Here is a 21885-nt window from a genome sequence, read left to right as displayed (position 1 = left end):
CCTGGTGTATTTCCAGTCAACTGTCCAATGTAGGGGAAACTTTGACTTCCCAGTGAACACAAGTAGGAGGCCTGGAGCTGGACTGACTTGGCCTTATTATGGCAGGGACAGCAGGCTGGCAGCCATGTCCTGCTTGGCAGTCTCTCCTTAGTTCAGGCAGGGCTGGGATTCCTGCTATAAGGAGAGGCAATGCCAGAGCCCTCAAGAGCAGGGAGTGCCCCACTGCTGGATAACCCATGGTTTAAGGTCAGGCTTTGCTGTCAGACGGGTCTGACCAGGCTCCTGGGTTTCCAGACTGACAGGAGACAACTTGGTTCCTCCATGCCTGAGCTTTCTGAGCTGAGCAATGGGCATATAGCAACAGCAGTCTCTGCCCAGAGTGGCATGAAGATGAACACATATGCAGTGTCTGTCCAGAGGCTCAGCACACAGCACAGCTCATGCAATGCTGACCCTGGGCATCTTAATGCACAAGGATGATGCCATCTGAAACCAGGATACCACAGAAACCTGGTAGCTCTGGCAGGGGTGTCAGGAGGAACAGGAAGCCAGGGCAGGGCAAGGAGGAGGGTAAGAGAAGGCTGTAGAGGCAGGTCCCGGCTTAGTAAGGCTGGTTGCCTGGGATAACAAACAAAAGTGGACATACCCTTTCCTGGCACCCACCCACTTCCCCTGCCAGAGCTGGGAGGTGACCTCTGGCTGGAACACAGGTAGCAGTAAGTATAGCAGCTGACTGACCAGCTGGGCAGGCTAGGGGAGCCAGAGGCTCCCAGGATTGACCCCACCTACCTTCTGGGGGGCTCCCCCGGAGCCAAGACCACAGTTTAGGAACAGAACCCCTCCTGTCCTCAGCTCTCATTGCATCTGTCTGCCACAGGCCTCAAAGAGCCACGCGCCAGCCTGGAGTCTCGTCCTCCAGAGAAACCCTTTGCTGTGGAGGGCTCCTGGGATTTGGCCCTTGGAGATGAACCAAGGTTCAGAGAGAAGCTGGTGGTGGGCAGTGGTGGGGACCTGTGTGACCCACCACATCTGGATGGACCCCTGTGCAGCCACGAGGAAAGAGAAAATCATCTACAGTAATGAAGAAGGCTTTGATTAGAAAAGATATAATGATTGAAATAAACCACCTCACATGCCAGGAGGCTGCATTTTCTGATTTATTGGTATTTCCTAACATTCTAGAGCACTCCCTTGTCTCCTTTCTGCCATATCAGAGGCTATCTTCCTAAGGAGTACAGAGCTACAAAACATGGTGTCTCTGTGGAGAAGAGGGAGAGCCCGTGGGGCCGCTGCATGGGAGGGCAGGGTGGCTCCCTGAGTGATGACTGGCTGCCCTCGCCATGCCTGAGAATGTCGCCGCAGCCAAGAAGGGCCTGGTTGCCTGCTTCTGTTGCTTCTCCTCAGGCTTCAGGAGGCAGCCCTGTGGGCTCCTGGCTGTGCGTTCTCAGCCAGGTGGGACCAGAGACCAGGTAGAGGAGCCCACAGGGCGGGCTCGTGCTGGCCCGGGCTCACTAGGATAACCATAAAGAGGCCTGCAGGGGGCTTGGGCCAGCCCTGAGCAGGGTAGGTGCCCTGCAAGTCCGAGGGGTGAAAAAGCTGCTGACGGGACCTCCGCGGCTGTGGCTTCATTCAACCCTGGCTAGGCTGACTCATCCAATGGGGCAGTCTTGGGTGCAGCTGCACTCCCATCACAGTTCCCTGGTCCCTCCCAGGCCCCTGCCATGCCAGGGAGGATCATGCACACGCTGGCTCACAGGTTATTCCGCTGCAGCGCCTCACAAAGGTTCTGGTTGGTATCCGGCTCTTCAGTCAGCACCTCCACGCTCTCCCACTCCCCAGAGCGGCTGGACCTTTTGATGGCATCCACCACGCTCTGCATGTAGAGCCCATCCTCAAAGGACGCGGCCATGGCGACAGGGGTGTGGTCCCAGGTGCGACGGTCCCCCTGCCCCTGGAAGGACTGGCGCAGCGCCTGCACCATGTAGACCATGCCCTTCAGGTAGAGCAGGGGGACATCCTGGGGCCCCGGCTCAGGCAGCCCTGCACCCACCGACAGCGAGTCCCTCAGCAGCAGTTCCTCTTGCGAGGCCGAGTTCTTCTGCCCGTACAGGTCGGCGCCCCGGGCCACAAGGCGCCCCGCTGAGCCCACCACCATGACCTCGTGCACAAAGGCGCCTGGCATGTTGAAGTTGAGCGTCACTGTGCTGCACACTCCCCCGCCCATGAGCATCTGGAAGAAACAGAAGTCATCGCTGGTGACGTGGCGGATGCCGCGGATGGCGGCGTTCTGCCTCACGAAGGTCTTGAGCAGCCCGTGCACCTTCTCGGCTCTCTGGCCAGTGAGGTGCGTCAGCAGGTCCACGATGTAGGTGCCCATGGTGTGCAGGCCCCCGCCGCCCATGAGCTCATCACAGATCCAGCCGTAGCTGGGGCTGAGCAGGCTGCCTGAGTAGACGCGGGCGTCGCAGATCATCACGGCGCCCACGTAGTGCTCGGCTATCAGCTGCTTCATGCGCACGAAAGCGGGCAGGAAGCGCAGCACGTTCCCCACCAGGCTCATCAACTGCGGGTAGTAGCGGGAGGCTGTCACCATGCGGAAGGCATCCACCGAGGTTGCTGCCTTCTCACAAACTACATTCTTGCCAATACCTGCAAATATAAGACAACAGAAAACCTCAAAGTCTCTCTGTAACACACAGACCCAGAAAAGCCTCCAACGGGACAAAAAGGTGGCCAAGGATGAGAGGGAGACAGACTCAGCTTAGACTGAAAATGTGGGTTAGTGAGTGGCTGCTGTTGGTATAGCACACTAATCCTCTGCTGGTGGTGCTGGCATCCCAAATGGGTGCAGGTTTGTATTTTGTTTATTCTACTTCTTCTTTAAAAAAAGATTTATTTACTTTAATTGGAAATGCAGATCTACAGAGAGAGGAAGAAACAAAGAGAAAGGTCTTCCAACCACTGGTTCACTCCCCAAGTGGCCACAATGGCTAGAGCTGATCTGATCTGAAGCCAGGAACCAGGAGGTTCGTCTGGGTCTCCCACACGGGTGCAGGGTCCCAAGGTTTTGGGTTGTCCTCTACTGCTTTCTCAGGCCATAAGCAGGGAGCTGTATAGTAAGTGAAGCAGCCAGGACATGAACCTGTGCCTATATAGGATACCAGAGCCCGAAGGGGGTGCATTAGCCAATTGCGCCATTGTGCTGGCCTGAGAGCAGGTTCTCCAGATGGAATGAAAAGAGCAAAGGCCAAAAACTACAAATCATGGCTGCAAGTAGCGTGACAGTATGAAGGCTAATTTTATTGCCCACTTAGCTAAATTCATTGACTCATCAGGACCCATCCCCGATGCTGCAGTGAAGATGCTTGTGAGACGTGATTAACATTTATGTCAGCACACTGTGAGGAGACCGGACTGCCTTCCCTAACGCTGGTGGACTGCATTCAGACAGCGGAATACCTTACAAGACCCCAGTCCTTCCAAAACGGGATTCAGTCCCAGCCAGCCGTCAGTTGCAAGACTGCAGCATAATTCCTGTTGGAATTTCTGGTCTGTTAGCCTGCACAAAGCACAAGCCGATTCCTTAAAATAAATCTCCCTCAACACCTCATCAGTTCTGTTTATCTGGTGACCACTGATGAACATGGATGAGCTGGTCTGCAAAGGTGGACGTGGATCGTTGATGCATCTCTGCACGGCTAGGCATTTATGACACCATTTATCAGCTTGGGGCGAGAGACTGACCTATACTCTAGGGGATGGGTTGTGTCCTCCTAGTCCCAACTCCAGAGCCGGCTCCATGAGCTCCGTGAGGCTCCTCGAGGCCCAGCACATTGTTCTCTCATGTTAAAAGCGCTCGGGAGGCCAGGAAATACTTCGCTCTGGGGTGAAGGCACCCTTTCCACCTTCAGCACACTCTGGGAACGCTGCAGCAGGAATGCACCGGGGACAGCACAGCCTGGGTGGGGGCCAGCTCAGATGCCATCTGGGACACTCCCACCAGTACCAGGGGTACTGGGTTTCTGTTAGGGCTCTGTTTTCAATTCCAGCTTCCTGATAACACACAGCTTTGGAGGCAGGAGCCATCGGATCAGGCATTTGGGTCCCTGCCACCCACGTGGGAGACCTGCATTGAGTTCTGTGCTCCTGGCTTCGGCTTCACTCTAATCCTGGCTATTGTGGGTATTTGGGGCATGAATGGTCAAGTAGGAGCTCTCCCTCTTTCTCTTTCTCCATGTACCTGTCTCTGGTGTTAAGTAACACACACACACACACTCATTTAATTAACAATAAAAAAGGGAGCAAAATAGAGCTAGGCAAAGCACAGAGAGAGAGGCCTGAGCCGTTTCCACCTGGTAAGATGGAAAGGAAGGGTGAACAATGCTCTGGGCCTCCAGATTAAAGTTCCCAGGCGAGGGGCTGCACCGCCCTGAGACACTAACTCCTGAGGCATTCCTGCAGTGCTAAGATGTTTACTAGAAAACTCAGCTCAGGAAGCAGTAAGAGCGAAGACACCCAGGAATGCTAGTGCTCACTCTACAAACCCTGCCATGGCGGGCAACTCCAACCCCTCTGCTCTGAGTCTCCCAGGACATGCTGGGCTTCTTTAGGGAACTAGGTCAAGGCTAGTGAGCACGGAGTGACTCTGCTCTGAGACGGTGGCATTGGCGAAGGCTCCCAGTGAACTGACACTGGGGCTTCCTGAAGGGAGCAGGTATCACAGGGAGTGCAGGGGCATTGCACGTGCAAGGACACTAAGGCAGGGAAGGGCTGAGTCGGGGGAGCCCCAGGGGCCCAGGCACATGCAGGAAAGGGGACTGGAGTGACTTCACAGGGCTCAGGAGTAATGTGGGGAGTGGCACAAGGTCATCTGTGGCCTCACAAAGTCAGCAGAGACGAAGGGGAAGGTTGAGAGTGAAATGCCAAGTGGAGCTTCCGCTTGCCATCATCTCAGCTCTTAGCAACTCTGTTCACTCAGCTTCTGAAGGCACCAACATGGCAGTTACCTCTCACATCATACTTCCCACCTCAGCAAATCCTGCTGGCCTTGCCTTCAAACCACATCCAGAATCCTGTCAGCTACAATTTTTATGTTCAGTGTTTGGAAAATGTGGTATTTTAAAAAGACCTTTTAAAACCATTGTGGCCATGGCTGAATTTTCCTATGATAATCGCTGCTCCTTGGGGCCTCTTGTTAGGCCCAGCCCTGCCCTTTGGGAGCCCACAGGATATAATGTGGGGCCTCTGACAATCCTTTCAGCCCTTCCCAATCCTTTCCACTCACTACCTTATTTTGTTCTGAGAGACAGGGAGAGAGGGAAGGGCGAATAGGTAGAGAGATGGGGACTTGTCAAATGTCTGCAACAGCTGAGGCTGGGCCAGGCTGTAGCTAGGAGCCAGGACCTCCATGTGGGCCATCCACAAGGGTGGCAGAGATCCACCCATTTTGATTTTTTGTTTCCATTTGAGAGGTAGAGTGATGGGGTGGAGAGACAGATGAAGAGGGAAAAAGGAAGACCTCTTAGTCTCTGGCTTACTCTCTAAATGCCCACAATAGCCAGGGCTGGAACAGGAGCCAGAACTGTACCCAGGTCTCCTGTGTGGATAGCAGAAACTCAAAATACTTCAGTCACCATCTGTTGTCTCCAGGCATATCAGCAGAGTCAGATGGAAAGCAAGGCAGGGCTCAATCCCAGACACTCCAATATGGGATGCAGGCAATCCAAGTAGTGGCTTAGCCTGCTATGCCACAATGTCTAACCTGGGACCCAAGAACTTGAGCTATACTGTTTTCCAGAGTGTGCACTGGTAGGCAGATGGGATCAGGAGCAAAATCAAGAGTCAGAACTTGAACCCAGGCATTCAGATATGGAGTATGGGCATTCTCATCTATTGCATTCTAATATTGGCATTCTAATCTATTAGCTACTGCACCAAAACCCAGCTCCAGCTCCCCTAACTTTCCATCCTAGCTCAGTACTACCCAGACTCTCAAGAACCCCACAGAGCATTTGCTATCTATACATAGGTGAGTCCTATAGGATAATGAACTGTAAACTATAGCAAGCAGGTGGGTCAACAGCCTATGACATAATTAAACCTCCTGCTTTTCTCTAAAAAACAACAGAATATTGACAACAGTAAGGGCAAGATGATAGGACACTGGCTAGCCAGATGTCACACCCAGGGCAGGGAACAGTGAGGGTAGGAGAGGAAGGCCAGGCCTTGGCACAGGTGCCCAGAGAGAAAAACAGCTCCAATGTTGTCACCTACGCTTCTGGAAGGTTCCCAGTACTTTCCTGGTTGTGTGGGACTTTAGGATTAAGGACAGGAGAATCACAACACGGGGAAAGAATTCTGGTGTGTGACTGCTTAACTCATGTGGCTGTCTAGAGAGGAAATGAGGAAATCAGGTTCTTTAAGATAAGCACTCCATCTGACAGCTGCAGCTACACTGGCTCAGAAGCTGCTTAATTTACGGGTTGGAAGTACATTGTAGAAGGAAAAGAACTTTTATTTTTAACTTATTTCAAGTTTTACTTATATACTTGAAAGTAAAATTAGAGAGAGAGGCTGAGAAAGAGAAATCTTCTGCCCATTGGTTCACTCTCAAATGGCCACAAGAACCAGGGCTGGAACAGGCCAAAACGAGGCACCAGGAACTTGTTTCAGGTCTTCTACGTGGGTGCAGGAGCCCAAACACTTGGGCCATCATCTGTTGCTTTCCAAGTCATATTAGCAGGAAGCTGGATTGGAAGTGGACTTGGACTTGAAATATATCCATGGAATCTCAGTGTTACAGGCAGGGGCTTAACCTGAAATACCACACTGCCTGCCCTGAAAAAGACTTTTCTTTTTAAGGTTTTTTTTTTTTTTTTAATTTTAATTGGAAAGGCAGATATACAGAGAAAAAGAGAGAGAAAGAGGAAGATTCACTCCCCAGCGGCTACAACTGCTAGAGCTGTGCCGATCCAAAGCTAGGAGCCAGAAGCTTCTTCCAGGTCTCCCACGCAGGTGCAAAGATCCAAGGCTTTGGGCCTTCATTTACTGCTTTCCCAGGCCACAATCAGGAAGCTGGATGGGAAGTATAGCAGCTGGGACATGAACCAGCGCCCATATGGGATGCTAGCGCATGCAAGGTGAGGATCCTACCTTGCCGGGCCTCTGAAAAATATTGTTTTTAAAGATTTATTTATTTTTATAGTAAAGTCAGACACACAGAGAGATAGAGACAGAGAGGAAGATCTTCCATCCGATGATTCACTCCTCAAGTGACCCCAATGGCTGGTACTGCGCAGATCAGGAGCCAGGAATTTCCTCCGGGTCTCCCACGCAGGTGCAGGGTTCCAAGGCTTCGGGCTGTCCTTGACTGCTTTCCCCAAGGCCACAAGCAGGGAGTTGAATGGGAAGTGGAGCTGCCAGGATTAGAGCCGGTGCCCATACGGGATCCCGGCTCATTCAAGGCGAGGATTTTAGCTGCTAGGCCACCGTGCTAGGCCCCTGAAAAAGATTTTTAACTTCTGAAAGTTTGATGATGAAAAAAAAAATAGGATGAGAAATCCCCATTGTATCCCATGAGAGGTGAGGGGACAGGAAGAGACGTCTCTCCTTGAGCCTACAGTGGAAGAGAGCCTCCGAACTGAAGGCCCAGTTATCTCACAGGGTGGGAATTACTAAGAGTTAAACAGGATTCCGCAGGCCAGCTGCACAAGGTCTTAGAGAGAGAGACTGGGGTGGCCTTGAGCTATGTTTATGGGAGCTTCGGTAGCTTTCCCACAAGGAAGTCCAGAGACAGATTACAGATGCTGAAACTAGTTTTTGCTTCCAGGAAGTGAATGCCAAACTTGCCAAGTGCTTTCTCAGGTCAGTTTTCTGCAGGATGAACAAACTCAAGCTGTAGTCCCTTGTCAGTTCATGCTCCCAGAACACCCAGCAGTGACGCGCCCTTGAACCTGGAACCTGGCCTGGGGAAGCTAACTGCTGCTGCAGGCTACTTCTTCTCTCTCCTTTTAAAAAACTCTTCCACGTTGTCATTTTGTTATTTTTACACATCTGTTAGAAAGTGTTTCTTCTCTTACCAAAAAGCCAGTTTTAGCACAAGTATATGGTGTATATGAGCTGAGTATATATTCTTTGGAGTTGGCAGTGTTGGTTTTCTTCTCAGAGAACTAATAAATGAAAAATGTAAAAAGTCTTTCTAAACTCAGAACTTTATTACTAGCTGCAGGCTTCTTAGTAGTTTTCCCTACTTCACACACCCCCAGGGAGCAGGTTCATGGCTTTGGGCGTACGCACACCCTGGTTCTCTGACACGGGATAAATGATTCCAAACTTCAGGGAAAGAAAGTAGCCCCGGAAGGGTGTCACTCTGTTTCACAGAAGTCAGTGAGTCCAATTTCCTTCTCTCTTTAAATAAATGGCGTTTGGAACTGGCACCGTGGTATGGTGGGTAAAGTGGTCACCTTAGGTGCCAGTATCCCAGATCAGTACCTATTTGTATCCCAGCTGCTCAACTTCCAGTCCAGCTACCTGCTAATGCACGTGGGAGTACAGAGGAGAATGACTTGAATACTTGGGTCCCTGTACCCACGTGGGAGACCCTGAGGAAGCTCCTGGCTCACAATTGGCCCAGGTCTGGTTGCTGTGGCCCTTTGAGGAGTGGGTCAGCAGTTGCAAGAGCTCTTTTTTCTCAGTAACTTTCGCCTTTCAAATAAATAAACAAACATTCAAGAATAAATAAACAAATAAAAAGCTTCTGCTACTAAAAGGCTGAGTTGAAAATCCAGTAGATGCACACTTCTGCCTACTGCCCAAGACCCATTTCCGCTGGGCTGCAAGTCCATGCTAGACCCCCTGGCTTCCATCAGCAGGCTGGGCTACACAGGAACAATACCTTATTCCATCAGACTGCTTAGGTTCATTTCCAGGCTATGTGCTCAACTAAGTGAATGTTTACCCAGTGATCCAGAGGGGAATCCCAGTTCATTCATTTTTAAACATAAACGGACAAATCTGCTCTTCCTCTTGGTAAAACAGGAAAGCCAAGCCTGCCCTTGCATTGTGAGCCCAGTGACCTTCCTAGTCAGCACTTGCAGGGCAGTCATCTACACACAGAAAAGGCTGAATGGGGCAGGAATTGGTACTTGCTTTTTTTTCTTTCCCCCACAGGGGCTCATAGATGCTAAGAGTGACAGAACAAAAACTATACCAGGGCCGACGTCAAGGTCAGTCTGGTGCTGTCAAGGTCAGTCTGGTGCTCTGCTTACACCAGTTCATGCACTCACAACCAGGCCTGGAGAAAACTGGAGGACTTCTCCTAGTACTGAAGTCAAGTTCAAATTCCCACTAGAAAAGTAAAAGCACATGGGGAATGAACTTCCTGGTTGCAGTAGGGGCCTGAGTGGGCAGTGCCTGAAGACAGGTTTGGTCAACTTAGTCCTGGGGTCACATACCTGCAGCAAAAAATCTATAGAAAGAAAAAACTGACAGCCTTGCTCTGCTTAGCTGGTCCCAGCTGGCACCACCAGTCTTCCCCTTCATGGCACAGCAAGTAGAAAGGAGTCCAGTGATTCCCCTTACACTGACACTCTACATTTAGTTCTAAATTCAACCTGAGAGGGAGGCACTGTGGTACAGTGAGTTAAACTGCCGCTTGGGACAGTCTGCATCTCATATTAGAGTGCCTGGGATTGAGTCCAGTCTCCATTCTTATCTCTTTTGTCCTTACTCTTTCAAATTAAATTACATGTTTCAACATGAACAAATAGATTCGACCTAGGAACCCCATCTACCCTGCCAACAGTGTACGGTCACCAATGTCTCACATCTGCAGAACATGTGGCAGGAGCAATCACCTACAGCTTTGTCCAGAATTTACATCATGCTCCAAATTAACGACCAGACAGACTCCTCTTCTTGCTCGCTTTACTGAACATTTACCCTTCACAATCCACTGGCCCAGCAGGGACAGGCATCTTCTTCAGCCCCCATGGAACACCAGGTCCTTTGCCATGGTTGAATGGTAGTTCAATTTCTTGACCAAGACATCTCTAACTACAGATACTCCTGGCTCCTGTCATCTTACTTACAGAACGACTGTCAGTCATTTATATGCTACTTGAGCTGCCACTGAAGTCTTCAGTCATTCATACTGTGTGTGGCTTTCTCCCTCCTCTACTGGACTGTTAAATCTGCAGCCATGGAGGGCTGTGATCTCACCCATTCCCTAATTCCACGATGCTGTCCGGACAATGCCTGGCATCCAGGAGGCTTAGAAAGGAACTGCTGTAGGGTTGTTGACTGGCTCACATTCACACTAAATTAGATTCTGATTCTATTGGCTAACGAGCAGAATGTGTCTATAGTTGTCAGTAAGGAGAGGCTCGACAGGAAGTACAGAACAGCTCGCCAGGCCATGCCCAGTCAGGGATAGGAGCTGCTTGAGCCCACAGCTTCCTGAGGGGTGTAGACCTGAACAGGCTGTCTCCTGGATCCTCCCAGGAGTGCCCAGCACAGCAGGAAGGGTGTGGACACACACAGGGAACCCGGGCCTTGTACTCAGCCCCTGTTCTTCCTGTGGGGCTGTGTACCACAGCATGGGAGAACAAAAGCATCAACCACAGCCAACTTCCCAGGGCCTGGGTAATACTGACCCTGAACACAGACCTCACATGTGTAAACTGTGTATCCACAACCCAAACAGAATATTCAGCCTCTCCACTGGAAGCCTGTAAGCATGTTTCCTTAATTTTGACCCAGGCTTTTACTACCAGCAGGTAGTGAAGGCTGTGCTATGAGACTGAACAATATTCCCCAGTCCTGCTCTAGGGGTGAGGGATGCCCCAAAGAGCTTCCAGCTGCAGACACAGACCCAAGGATGAACACCCGGACCCAGAGGAAAGCACTGACCCTTGGGGACATCCCGTACCTAGTGCCTTCACAGAGATCTGCCGAGTGAGTGGCGGCGGGATATTGATGCACACCAGGTCCACGTCTTGATGCAGCAGAACGTCATCGGTACGGCTGGTGTAGAAGGTAATGTTCATCTCCTCTGCCAGCTGCTTGGCCTCCTCCTCGGTCTTCCCCCACAGAGCCTCCACAGTGAAGCCTTCTGCCCTCAGCAGGGGCACCAGGACCCGGGCAGAGCTGCCAGTCCCAAACACTCCCACTCCTGGCAGCATCTTCATGCCGGCCTCTGCTCACCACCTCATCTCCTCACAAGAGCCTCCAGCGCAGATCTGAGGTCCCAAAGGCCTGGTCACACAGAGCTCCTGGAATAGCAAACCACACAGGTTAGCAATGCTGGGCAAACTTGGTCGAAGCTACACTGTTGGACTACTGGAAGCAACAAGTTCTCCCCTACCGAAACAGAGCATAAATGAACTGCTCAGAAATGAAATGCTGAGGAGTCATCTTCCAGGAGAGCTGAGAGAGAGCAGCAGCATCCATAGACTGGAGCTCAGGGAAGAAAGAACAACATGAAGTGGCTAAAGTTGAGTTCAAATTCCTATTCCGCAACTTCATTTGTTCTGGAACCTGGGTCAAATCATTCAACCCTGAGGACTGCAACAGTAAAATAAGGAGTGAATGATATGCAAAGCTCTTGCATTTAAAATCCCTTGGTTCTAACCATGAGTGTATGCCCAGGAGAAAAAGATAAAAAATGAAACATAAACCACCTAATTTCCATACAAATTAATCTTAATTTAATTTTAAAAATATTTATTTATTTTTATTTCAAAGTCAGATATATAGAGAGGAAGAGAGATAGAGAGGAAGATCTTCCATCTGCTGATTCACTCCCCAAGCGACTACAATGGCCGGTGCTGCACTGATCTGAAGCCAGGAGCCAGGAACTTCCTCAAGGTCTCCCACACAGGTGTAGGGTCCCAAGGTTTTGGGCCGTCCTTGACTGCTTTCCCAGGCCACAAGCAGGGAGCTGGATGGGAAGTGGGGCTGCCAGGATTAGAACCGGTGCCCATATGGGATCTCAGCGCATTCAAGGCAAGGAGTTCAGACGCTAGGCCATGCTGCTGGGCCCTCCAGTTCATTTTTTTTTTTTTTAAGATTTGTTTATTTTTATTGGAAAAGCAGATCTACAGAGAGAAGGAGATCTTCCATCTGTTGGTTCACTCCCCAAGTGGCTGCAACAGCTGGAGCTGAACCAATAGGAAGTCAGGAGCCAGGAATTTTCTCCGGGTCTCTCTTGCAGGTACAAGGTCCCAAGGCTTTGCACTATCCTCTACTGCTTTCCCATGCTACAAGCAGGGAGCTGGAAGGGACTGGAGCAATCACGATGCAAATGAGTATCCTGGTGCATGCAAGGAGAGGACATAAGGCACTAGGCTACAGCGCCAGGTCCTCTGCAATCCTTATTTCCTGCTAAAGTGTACATGCTGGGAGAAGCAGATGATGGATCACGTTGTGGAGTCCCTGATGCCCATGAGGGATGCCTGAATTGAATCCTGACTCCTGGCTTCAGACTGGCTCAATTTTAGTTGTTGAAAGCACTTTGAGAAGGAGTAAGTAGATGGAGGATCTCTCACTCTACCCACCCCATCCTCTCTGCCTCTCTACCTTTCAAATAAGCAGATCAATCTTCAAAAAGGTACAACAACAAAAAGAGGAAAAAAAGGTTGCAACATAATTTTTTTAAAGATTTATTTTTATTATTTTTTTTATTGGAAAGGTGGATATACAGAGAGGAGAGACAGAGAGGAAGATCTTCCATCCGATGATTCACTCCCTAAGTGAGCGCAACGGCTGATGCTATGCCAGTCCGAAGCCAGGAGCCTCTTCCGGGTCTCCCGTGCGGGTGCAGGGTCCCAAAGCTTTGGGCCGTCCTCGACTGCTTTCCCAGGCCACAGGCAGGGAGCTGGAAGGGAAGCGGGGCTGCCGGGATAGAACCAGCGCCCATATGGGATCCCGGGCATGCAAGGCGAGGACCTTAACCACTTGCGCCACCGCGCCGGGCCCCAACATAATTTTTTAAATGCCACATACTGCATCCTTTTCTCTTTGTCCACTTCTGAATGTGACCCTCAGGCATCTCTGCTCTTGCTCTGGATCCTTCAACGCTGAGGTTTGTCACTGGTGTCTTCTTCCCTCCTTCTACATGAGCAATCTCCACCCCTGTCTCCACCCCAACACACACACACACCAACCAGTGTCTAGATATGCAACAAGCCCAGCTCTCTCTCTCTGGGGCTTCACTCTCCCATGAGGATTCGCCTTCCCCATGATGATCTCTGCTTTATTGTTCTACAGCTCCAGAAAACCATCAAGACCAAATCTGAACAGAAGCAGCAGAGTATGAACGTTAAAGAGAGCAGCCACTTGGGCAGCTATGATGGTTCAATTGGCTAATCCTCTTCTTACAAGCACCAGGATCCTATATGGATGCCAGTTCATGTCCTGACTGTTCTACTTCCCATCCAGATCCCTGCTTTTGGCTTGGGAAGGCAGTAGAAAATGGCCCAAAGCTTTAGGATCCTACACCTATGTGAGAGACCTGGAAGAAGCTCCTGGCTCCTGGCTTCAGATCAGCTCAGCTCTAACTAGCTGTTCCAGTTATTTGGGGAGTAAACCAGCAGATAGAAGATCTTTTCCCGTCTCTCCTTTTCTCTATAAATCTGACATTTCAATAAAAATAAAATAAATCTGAGAGAGAGTGAGAGAGAAAACCACCGTGCCACTGCTCTGCTGAAGGCCTCAGCAGTTTCTGGGTTCAAATACTCACACCACTGCTTCCTGGCTGAATGAAACCTTGTTACTGGGAATCCCTCCAGACCTTCAGCACTCACACTGAGGAACTCCCTGCACGGCACCCCTCACAATGCTAAAGCATTCCTGTCTGTATCCTCTGGGCCCTCCATGACAAACGACCTCCCTGTCGGCCCAGTGTCCTCTGGCTGCCTTCACTCATAAGGATCACTGGCCTCTGACGGCCATATCAGTCCATAAAACACCGTCAGCCTGAAACACATGAGGCTCTATCCTTCTTTCTCCTCGTTGCTAATTCTCTTGCCCTTACAGGATTCCTTTCTGGTGAGAGCACATGTCAGTCACAGCACCTTCTGTAATTTTCATGTCCTAGACTCCCTTCACAGCTATTTTTAGGACTTCCTGCTTTCATAGGATTTTTTTGGGCAATGTGCAGGTCATAGCTATTCTGGGAACTTGACAGTCTCAAATCTGTCTCCTTTAGAGAAGTGAGATCCTGTGAAGTTTTGTGTATCACTCACTATGAACAGCTGTGCAGGCCAGGGGCCTGAGACATGGGCACCCTAAGCAAGAATTTCCTTAGCCTCTCCAACTTCATGCCCAGAACACATTTCCTCTTAAATCACTTTGCATTCCTTCTCAACCTAGTTATACCTGGGTGTTTGTATAGTTAAGCACCAGAGGCATGAAACAGCAGGATCATTAGAGGAATTGTTCATAACATCCTTTTCCCTGCCACTGACTCAGAGGGTGGCTTCATCAACACTCACAAAGGGGCATCAGCTGCTTCTGAGACAGCCAGATGGCATGAAGCTAGGCAGGCTCAGTCACCACACTTCTTGCTCAAGCTGCATGTCCTTGTTTATTTCAGAGGTCACCTTTTCTCATCCCTGAAACCTTTGTACACTCTTTGTCCTTAACATCTTTGCATACATCCCGCCTATGCCTATAAAGAACTCCCCAGACCCAGCCTGCCGAGGTTATGGGCATTCTAAAAAACTACACACACCACAGTCAAGGTGAAGGGTGGGAGAGGCTAGGTAGGACTGGATACTCATGATTTGACAAGGCCACAAGTTATTGTGAAGATAACAAAGAAGTGAGAACCACGTGGAATCTTGGACTACTTTGCTCAGGGTTCAAATCCCAGCTCTGCTGCTTATTGGCTGGGTGACCTCAGGCAAGTTTCTATCATTCTAGGCTTCCACTTATTTCCTCATTAAAATGACGATAGTTGTACCTATTTCATAAAGGGCTTGAGAAATAAACAAGTTGGTATCTGCAAAGCAGGAATTATAGGGCCTGGCACATAGTCAGTCACTACTAGGTCATCCTTTTTTCCCCCAGGTTTATTTATTTATTTGAAAGGCAGAGTTACAGAGAGAGAGAGAAAGAGAGAGAGAAAGAGATCTTCTACTTGCTCATTCATTCAAGTGGCTACAATGATGTTGGGGTAGGTTTGGCTTAACGAAGAGCCAAGAGCTTCATCAAGGTCTTCAGCACGGCTGGCAAGGGCCCAGATCCTTGGGCTGTCTTTCACTGATTTGCCCAGGCTATGGGTAGGAGCTGGCTCAGAAGTGGAGCAAATGGAACATGAATCATGCCCATATTGGATGCCAACATTGCAGGCAGCACTTCTACCTGCCAAAATGACACTGGCCCCAGTGTGTTTCTTCATACTCTATTTTACTGAAAATAATTTTAAGGAAGGTTACTTAACTCACAAAAAACACTACCAAATACCAGAAGTAAGTAGGAAAACTAACAGTAAGCATCTAAAATGGAATAACTAAAGAAACATATTATCCATGACTAGAGTACTGGGCTACTGTTCTGCGCTATCACAAAGTGAATGTAACAGGCCAGGCAACATTCAGACTGTCTCCATGTAACTCTGCATTAGAGATGAGAAAATGAGAGTTTAGACACGCTTGAGGACTTCTCCAGGGTTCCACAGATAGTGTGTGATGAAGACCTGCCACAACCAGTAGGAAACCTAGAGCAAGAGGCCAGGGTGATGGCTCTGTGGCTACATCCTTGCTTTGAATGTTCTGGGATCCCAGATAGGTTTCGGTTCATGTCCCAGCTACCCCACTTCCCAGCCAGCTTCCTGCTTGTAGCCTAGGAAAGCAGTAGAGGATGGTTCAAAGCCTTGGGATCTTGAACCCACATGGGAGACCTAGAAGAGGTTCCTAGCTTTGGATTGGCTCAGCTTTGGCCATTGCAACCAGTTGGGGAGTGAATCAGCAAACAAGTTTTTTCTGTCTCTCCTACTCTCTGCAGATCTGCCTTTCCAATAAAAATAAATACATATTTAAGAGAGAGAAAGAAACCTAGAGCAGGTTACTCCATTTCTTTGAGCCTCTATAAAAGCAATCATTTTGAACACGTGCATGTAGAAGCAGCTTTTCCTTCACTCTTGGTGACAAACGTGAGTCAGGAAAGTTCCTCTTGCATTCTGGTTTGTTAAAACCGCTTGTCTCAGGTCCTACACTAACCCAACATTGACTTGTTCAGATGTCAGCCTTTAATGAGGTCCTAACAAGTGGCTATAGGAGGGCCCGGCGCGGTGGCGCAAGTGGTTAAGTCCTCGCCTTGCAACCCCGGGATCCCATATGGGCGCCGGTTCTAATCCCGGCAGCCCCGCTTCCCTTCCAGCTCCCTGCTTGTGGCCTGGGAAGGCAGTGGAGGACGGCCCAAAGCTTTGGGAACCTGCACCCGTGCGGGAGACCCGGAAGAGGCTCCTGGCTTCGGATCGGCATAGTATCGGCCCGTTGCGCTCACTTGGGGAGTGAATCATCGGACGGAAGATCTTCCTCTCTCTCTCCTCTCTCTGTACATCCGCCTTTCCAATGAAAAAATAATAAAAATAAAATCTTTAAAAAAAAAAAATTAGAAAAAAATAAACAAGTGGCTATAGGACATAAAAAGAGATGTTGGGCCCTAACTTAGAGGGTGATAAGCTGCAAAGGCTTGTAGGAGCCAGAGCTCATAGCACCATGTGCTAATCTAGGGGATCGGGACTTAGACAGGTGTGTGGGCTCAGTCCTCATGTCTGTACCATCTTCCCTGCCTGCTTCTATGACCTGCTCTATGTCTCAGGAGTCAACAAATCAATCCCTGGGGGCCTGGACTGCAGCCATCTGGCTTTCCTCTGGATTCAAACAGAAAGGCACAGGAAGAGATCTGAGTGCCGGAAGAAGGTTACTCTTTGCTCTCTCTCTCTCTGCCAGGATGTGGTTCTGATAGAAGCATGTTCCTTTACCACGGGCATATCTCTTATCAAGGAACCCTGTCCCACAGCCATAGCTGTTAAGTCCAGTAAGGCCTGCCCTTCCCCCACTATGCTAGGAGTGGTTACACTACCAGCTGTTGTCATCAGTCCCTAGGTGATTCACCATCCCTTTTAGATTATCTTTACTGCTCACTCCAGTATAAATAATCCCTTCATTAAAAATTTGTTTATTGGAAAAGCACAGTGACAGAGAATTATCTTCCATCTGTTAGTTTGATTGCCAGCTGGCCATAATGGCTGGGGATGGGCCAGGACAAAGCCAGAAGCCAGGAACTCAACTCAGAGTCCCACATGGATGCCAGGGGCCGAAGCACTTGTGCCACCTTCTGCTGCCTTCCTAAGTCATAAGGGAGATGGATAAGAAGCAGAGTAGCTGTAAGATAGAGCAGTCGAGTGCATACCCAGATGCACGGGGAGGATTTGGCAGCCCACTGGAGCCTGCAGAAGACATCTGGTACAATGACAGGAAGGAGGGCAGAAGAACAATTTGGTCAACTACCCCAGCGAAGCTCAACAGCAAATTTCTGGGTAAATGGAGACTCTAAGGTGGACTATGTCAATCAACAGACCTTGGCAGAATTTCCTCATTCCTGGATCTGCGAGATTGACAGCATGTTTGAAGTATCAAAATCACTTCAGCAGAACCCTCAGAATATGCTCTACAGTGGGACTCTGGAATGACATCAGGTGGCTCTTCAACATTTCCAGGTACTGAGGTGGTTGGGCAGCTTTGGTGTGGCTTCTTCCCTTGTCTTCCTTCTTCCCTCACACACAGGGAGAAGAGGAGGAAGGTGTGGAAACAATGGTCTCACCCATTTTCCCCTAATCCTTGACCTTTCCCACCATAATCAACTATGTAAATATTATTAAAAAAATAAAATTATATATATATTTTTTGATTTTTAATTTTATTTTTATTGGAAAGGCGGATATACAGAGAGGAGAGACAGAGAGGAAGATCTTCCGTCCGATGATTCACTCCCCAAGTGAGTGCAATGGCTGACGCTATGCCAGTCCGAAGCCAGGAGCCTCTTCCAGGTATCCCACACAGGTACAGGGTCCCAAAGCTAGGGTCCTGGCGTGCAAGGTGAGGACTTAACCACTGCGCCACCGCGCCAGGCCCAATACTGGGATTTTGTAAAGAGATCTCCAGGCATATTGTCGGGATTTGTATTTCATTTATTTATTTATCTATAGTTAATGATTTATTTGGAAGACAGAGTTGCAAAGAGACAGAAAAAGATCTTTCATTTGCTAATTCATTCCGCAAATGGCTGCAATGACCAGGCTGGGTCAGGCCACAGCCAGGAGCCAGATTCTTCACGCAGGTCTCCTACCTGGGGGTCAGAGATCCAAGCAATTGGGCTGCCCTCTTGCTTTTCCAGATGCATTAGCAGGGAGCTGGATTCAGAGTATTGAACAGCTGGGCTTGAACTGTCAATCATCTGGGAAATCACCATTGCAGGTAATAGTTTACCATTACTACATCACAATTCCTGCCCCAGGATTTTCCTTGTTTTTTTTTTTTTTTTTAACAGTTAATACACATATTTTTGAATATACATTGTATGTCAAGTGCTTTATAGGTGTAATTCTAAATTATTATAAAGTTCTGAAGCAGGTAACATTACCTTCATGTTCTAGATGAGGAAATAGGCCCTCATCAAAATTTTCTGAACTAAATATTTCAAGTAACTGCAGTTTCACAGAGCTTTCCTGGTTCCTACTTGCCCTTGCCCAACAGGATGACAGGCTACATAACATGCACAACTTGGTGTGAGTGTCATGGCATGGTGGATTAAGTTGCTACTTGGGACACATACGTGCCATGTTGGAATGTCATGTCAAGTCCTGATTATTCCACTTACAATTCAGTTTCCTGATAACGTCCTTAAGAAGGCAGCAGAAGACATACCAAGTACTCAAGTCCCTGCCACTCACACAGAATACTTGAGTTTCAAATTTTTGGTCTTGGTCTGACATAGGGTAACTACTGTGGGAATCTTTCTCTGTCACTTTACTTTCTGAATAAATAAATCATTTCTTAAAAATGTTCAACTTGGGGACCTGGTGCTGTGGCCTAGCAGCTAAAGTCCTTGCCTTGTACACGCCAGGATCCCATATGGGCACTGGTTCTAATCCCAGCAGCTCCACTTCCCATCCAGCTCCCTGCTTGTGGCCTGGGAAAGCAGTTGAGGACAGCCCAAAGCCTTGGGATCTTGCACCTGCGTGGGAGACCTGGAGGAGGTTCCTGGCTCCTGGCTTCACATCAGCGTAGCACCAGCCATTGTAGTCACTTGGGGAATGAATCATTGGATAGAAGATCTTCCTCTGTTTCTTCTCCTCTCTGTATATCTGACTTTGCAATAAAAGTAAATAAATAAATAAATAGATAGATAGATAAATGAATAAATAAATCTTTTTTAAAAAATGTACAACTCGGGCCCGGCGCGGTGGTGCAAGTGGTTAAAGGTCCTCGCCTTGCACACCCGGGATCCCATATGGGCGCCGGTTCTAATCCCGGCAGCCTTGCTTCCCTTCCAGCTCCCTGCCTGTGGCCCGGGAAGGCAGTCGAGGACAGCCCAAAGCTTTGGGACCCTACACCTGCGTGGGAGACCCGGAAGAGGCTCCTGGCTTCGGACTGGCATAGCATCGGCCCGTTGTGCTCACTTGGGGAGTGAATCATCGGACGGAAGATGTTCCTCTCTGTCTCTCCTCTCTGTATATCCACCTTTCCAATGAAAAAATAATAAAAATAAATCTTCTAAAAAAAATGTACAACTCGGACCCAGTGCAGTAGGCTGGTGGCTAAAGTCCTCACCTTGCATATGTCAGGATCCCATACGTGCGCCGGTTCTGATCATGGTTGTCCTGCTTCCCATCCAGCTCCCTGCTTGTGGCCTGGGAAAGCAATTGAGGACTGCCAAGCAATTGGGAACCTGCTCCCAGGTGGGAGGCCCGGAAGAAGCTCCTGGCTTCGGATCAGCTTAGCTCAAGGCCATTTTGGCTACCTGGGGAGTGAATCATTGGACAGAACTTCCTCCATGTTTCTTCCTCTACTATGTGTATTTGACTTTGCAATAAAAAGTAAGTAAGTAAATAAATAAATATTTGAAAAATGCACAACTCACAACTGAATAAATGGCATCTATATTTGACACTTTTCTGGAACAACCAACTTAAAAAATACATACTAAAAACATGCTGAATATGGGGTAGGTGTTTGGCGTAGTATTTAAGGCAGAACTTGGGCACATGCAGCCCACATGCTTGGACTGCAGTACCAGGCCTGCTTGTGATCCTAGCCTCCTGCCAGTGTGCACAATGGAGGCAGCAGTCTGATTATTCAAATAGCTGTGTCCTGTCACCCACATGAACGACCTAGATGAAGTTTTGGCCTCCTGGCTTTGGCCTGGCCCATTCCCAGCTTGTTTCCACAGGCATTTGCTGAGTGAATCAGGGGATGAATGATCTCTCTGTCTGGTCTGGACCTCTCTCACTCTCTCTCTCTCAAAGGAAAAAAAAAAAGAAAAGAAAGAAAGAAAGAAAAAGTAAGCAAGCTTAGGCAAAAACAAAGGCATACTGTTAACACACAGAGCCAGAAATAACCATTATCTTCCTCAAGGCCAACAACAAAATATTTATAGTTTTTAGCACTTAGAATAGATTTATATCTTAATAAATATTTGTGAGATCATGTCCTTTATAAACCCATATTCTTCTCAATGTTTACCAATTTTTTAAGGGCTCAAGGATCATTTGTTTGACAAAATGTTCTACTGTTTTCTAATTATTAGCATCAGGGCGCAAACACTGCTAGTGTATTTTTACTCACCTTCTAAAAACTGGAATAAAAATGTACAGGAGCAGAGAGTTTTTTCCCAGCTGTTAATAATGCTGCTTGTGAGGCTTGGTGCAGTGCCTCAATTTGCTAACATTCTGCTCGCAAAGTGCCAGGATTACATATGAGTACCGATTCAGGTCCTGACGGCTCCACTTCTCATTCAGCTCCCTCCCTGTGGCCTGGGAAAGCAGCAGAGGATAGCTCAAAGCTTTGGGATCCTGCACCTACATGGGAGACCCAGAAGAAGCAGCTCCTGGCATCAGAATGGCTCAGCTCTGGCTATTGTGGCTATCTAGGGAGTGAACCACCAGATGGAAGATCTTACTGTGTGTCTCCTTCTCTCTGTAAACCTGCCGTTACAATAAAGATAAATAAACTTAAAAAAAAATCTTGCTTGTGAGCCAATGCTGTGGCATAGTAAGTTAAGCTTTTGCCTGTGATACCGGATCCCATATGGGTGCTGGTTGAACTTTCAGCTGCTCCAATTTTGGTCTAGCATCCTGCTAATGTGACTGCGAAAGCAGAGAAGCGGTGGTCCAAGTCCTTGATGCCCTGCATCCACGTGAGAGCCAGAAGAAGTTCTAGGTTCCAGCTTTGGATTGGCCCAGCTCTGGCCATTACAGCCATTTGGGGAGTGAATCAGTTGATAAAAGATCCTTCTCTCTCTCCTTTCTGTAAAAATCTGCATTTCAGATAAAAATAACCAAATTATAAAAAAGATGTTGCTGATGACACCTGTATCATTATTCTAATGTTTAGGTTCAGGTCCCTGCTCCTGGCCACAGCATCCTACTAACGCACAACTGAGAGACAGTAGGTTCAAGTACCTGACCCCAGCTGCTGGCCTTTCTGCCTGGCCTACCCCTGACTGCTGCAGGTGTTCAGGGAGTAAAACTGCAGACACATCTCTCTTTCTCTCTCTTTCAAACAAGTAAGATAAGCTGATTTTAGAAATGTTGCACAGTGTATCATCTGGCATTTTCCCCTGCTCCACAACACCTTACAATTACCTTAGAGCTTACGG

General features: G+C 48.7%; 1 protein-coding gene across 2 annotated transcripts in view; it reads right to left on the bottom strand.

The window, feature by feature from the left end:
* Positions 1-1144: 1144 nt before the first annotated feature.
* LOC121167703 (glucose-fructose oxidoreductase domain-containing protein 2) overlaps positions 1145-21885 on the bottom strand; it is a 40244-nt gene continuing 19503 nt past the window's right edge. Inside the window, exons 1-3 of one of the 2 annotated variants that reach the window (XM_040997264.1) lie at positions 19839-19926; positions 10928-11270; positions 1145-2649 (exon numbers count right to left, since the gene is read on the bottom strand). In XM_040997264.1, the coding sequence (XP_040853198.1) occupies positions 1751-2649; positions 10928-11186 (1158 nt within the window). In that variant the 5' untranslated portion in view covers positions 11187-11270; positions 19839-19926 and the 3' untranslated portion in view covers positions 1145-1750. Of the gene's footprint in view, positions 2650-10927; positions 11271-19838; positions 19927-21885 lie in introns of those variants that run through there. The other variant, XM_040997263.1, reaches the window with a different exon arrangement.

The sequence above is a fragment of the Ochotona curzoniae genome, unplaced genomic scaffold (genome assembly GCF_017591425.1).
Source record: "Ochotona curzoniae isolate NIBS_2020 unplaced genomic scaffold, NIBS_Ocur_1.0 patch423, whole genome shotgun sequence".
NCBI lineage: Eukaryota > Metazoa > Chordata > Mammalia > Lagomorpha > Ochotonidae > Ochotona > Ochotona curzoniae.
Note: the sequence above shows the minus strand (reverse complement) of the source record. Positions and strands in the feature narration are given on the sequence as shown.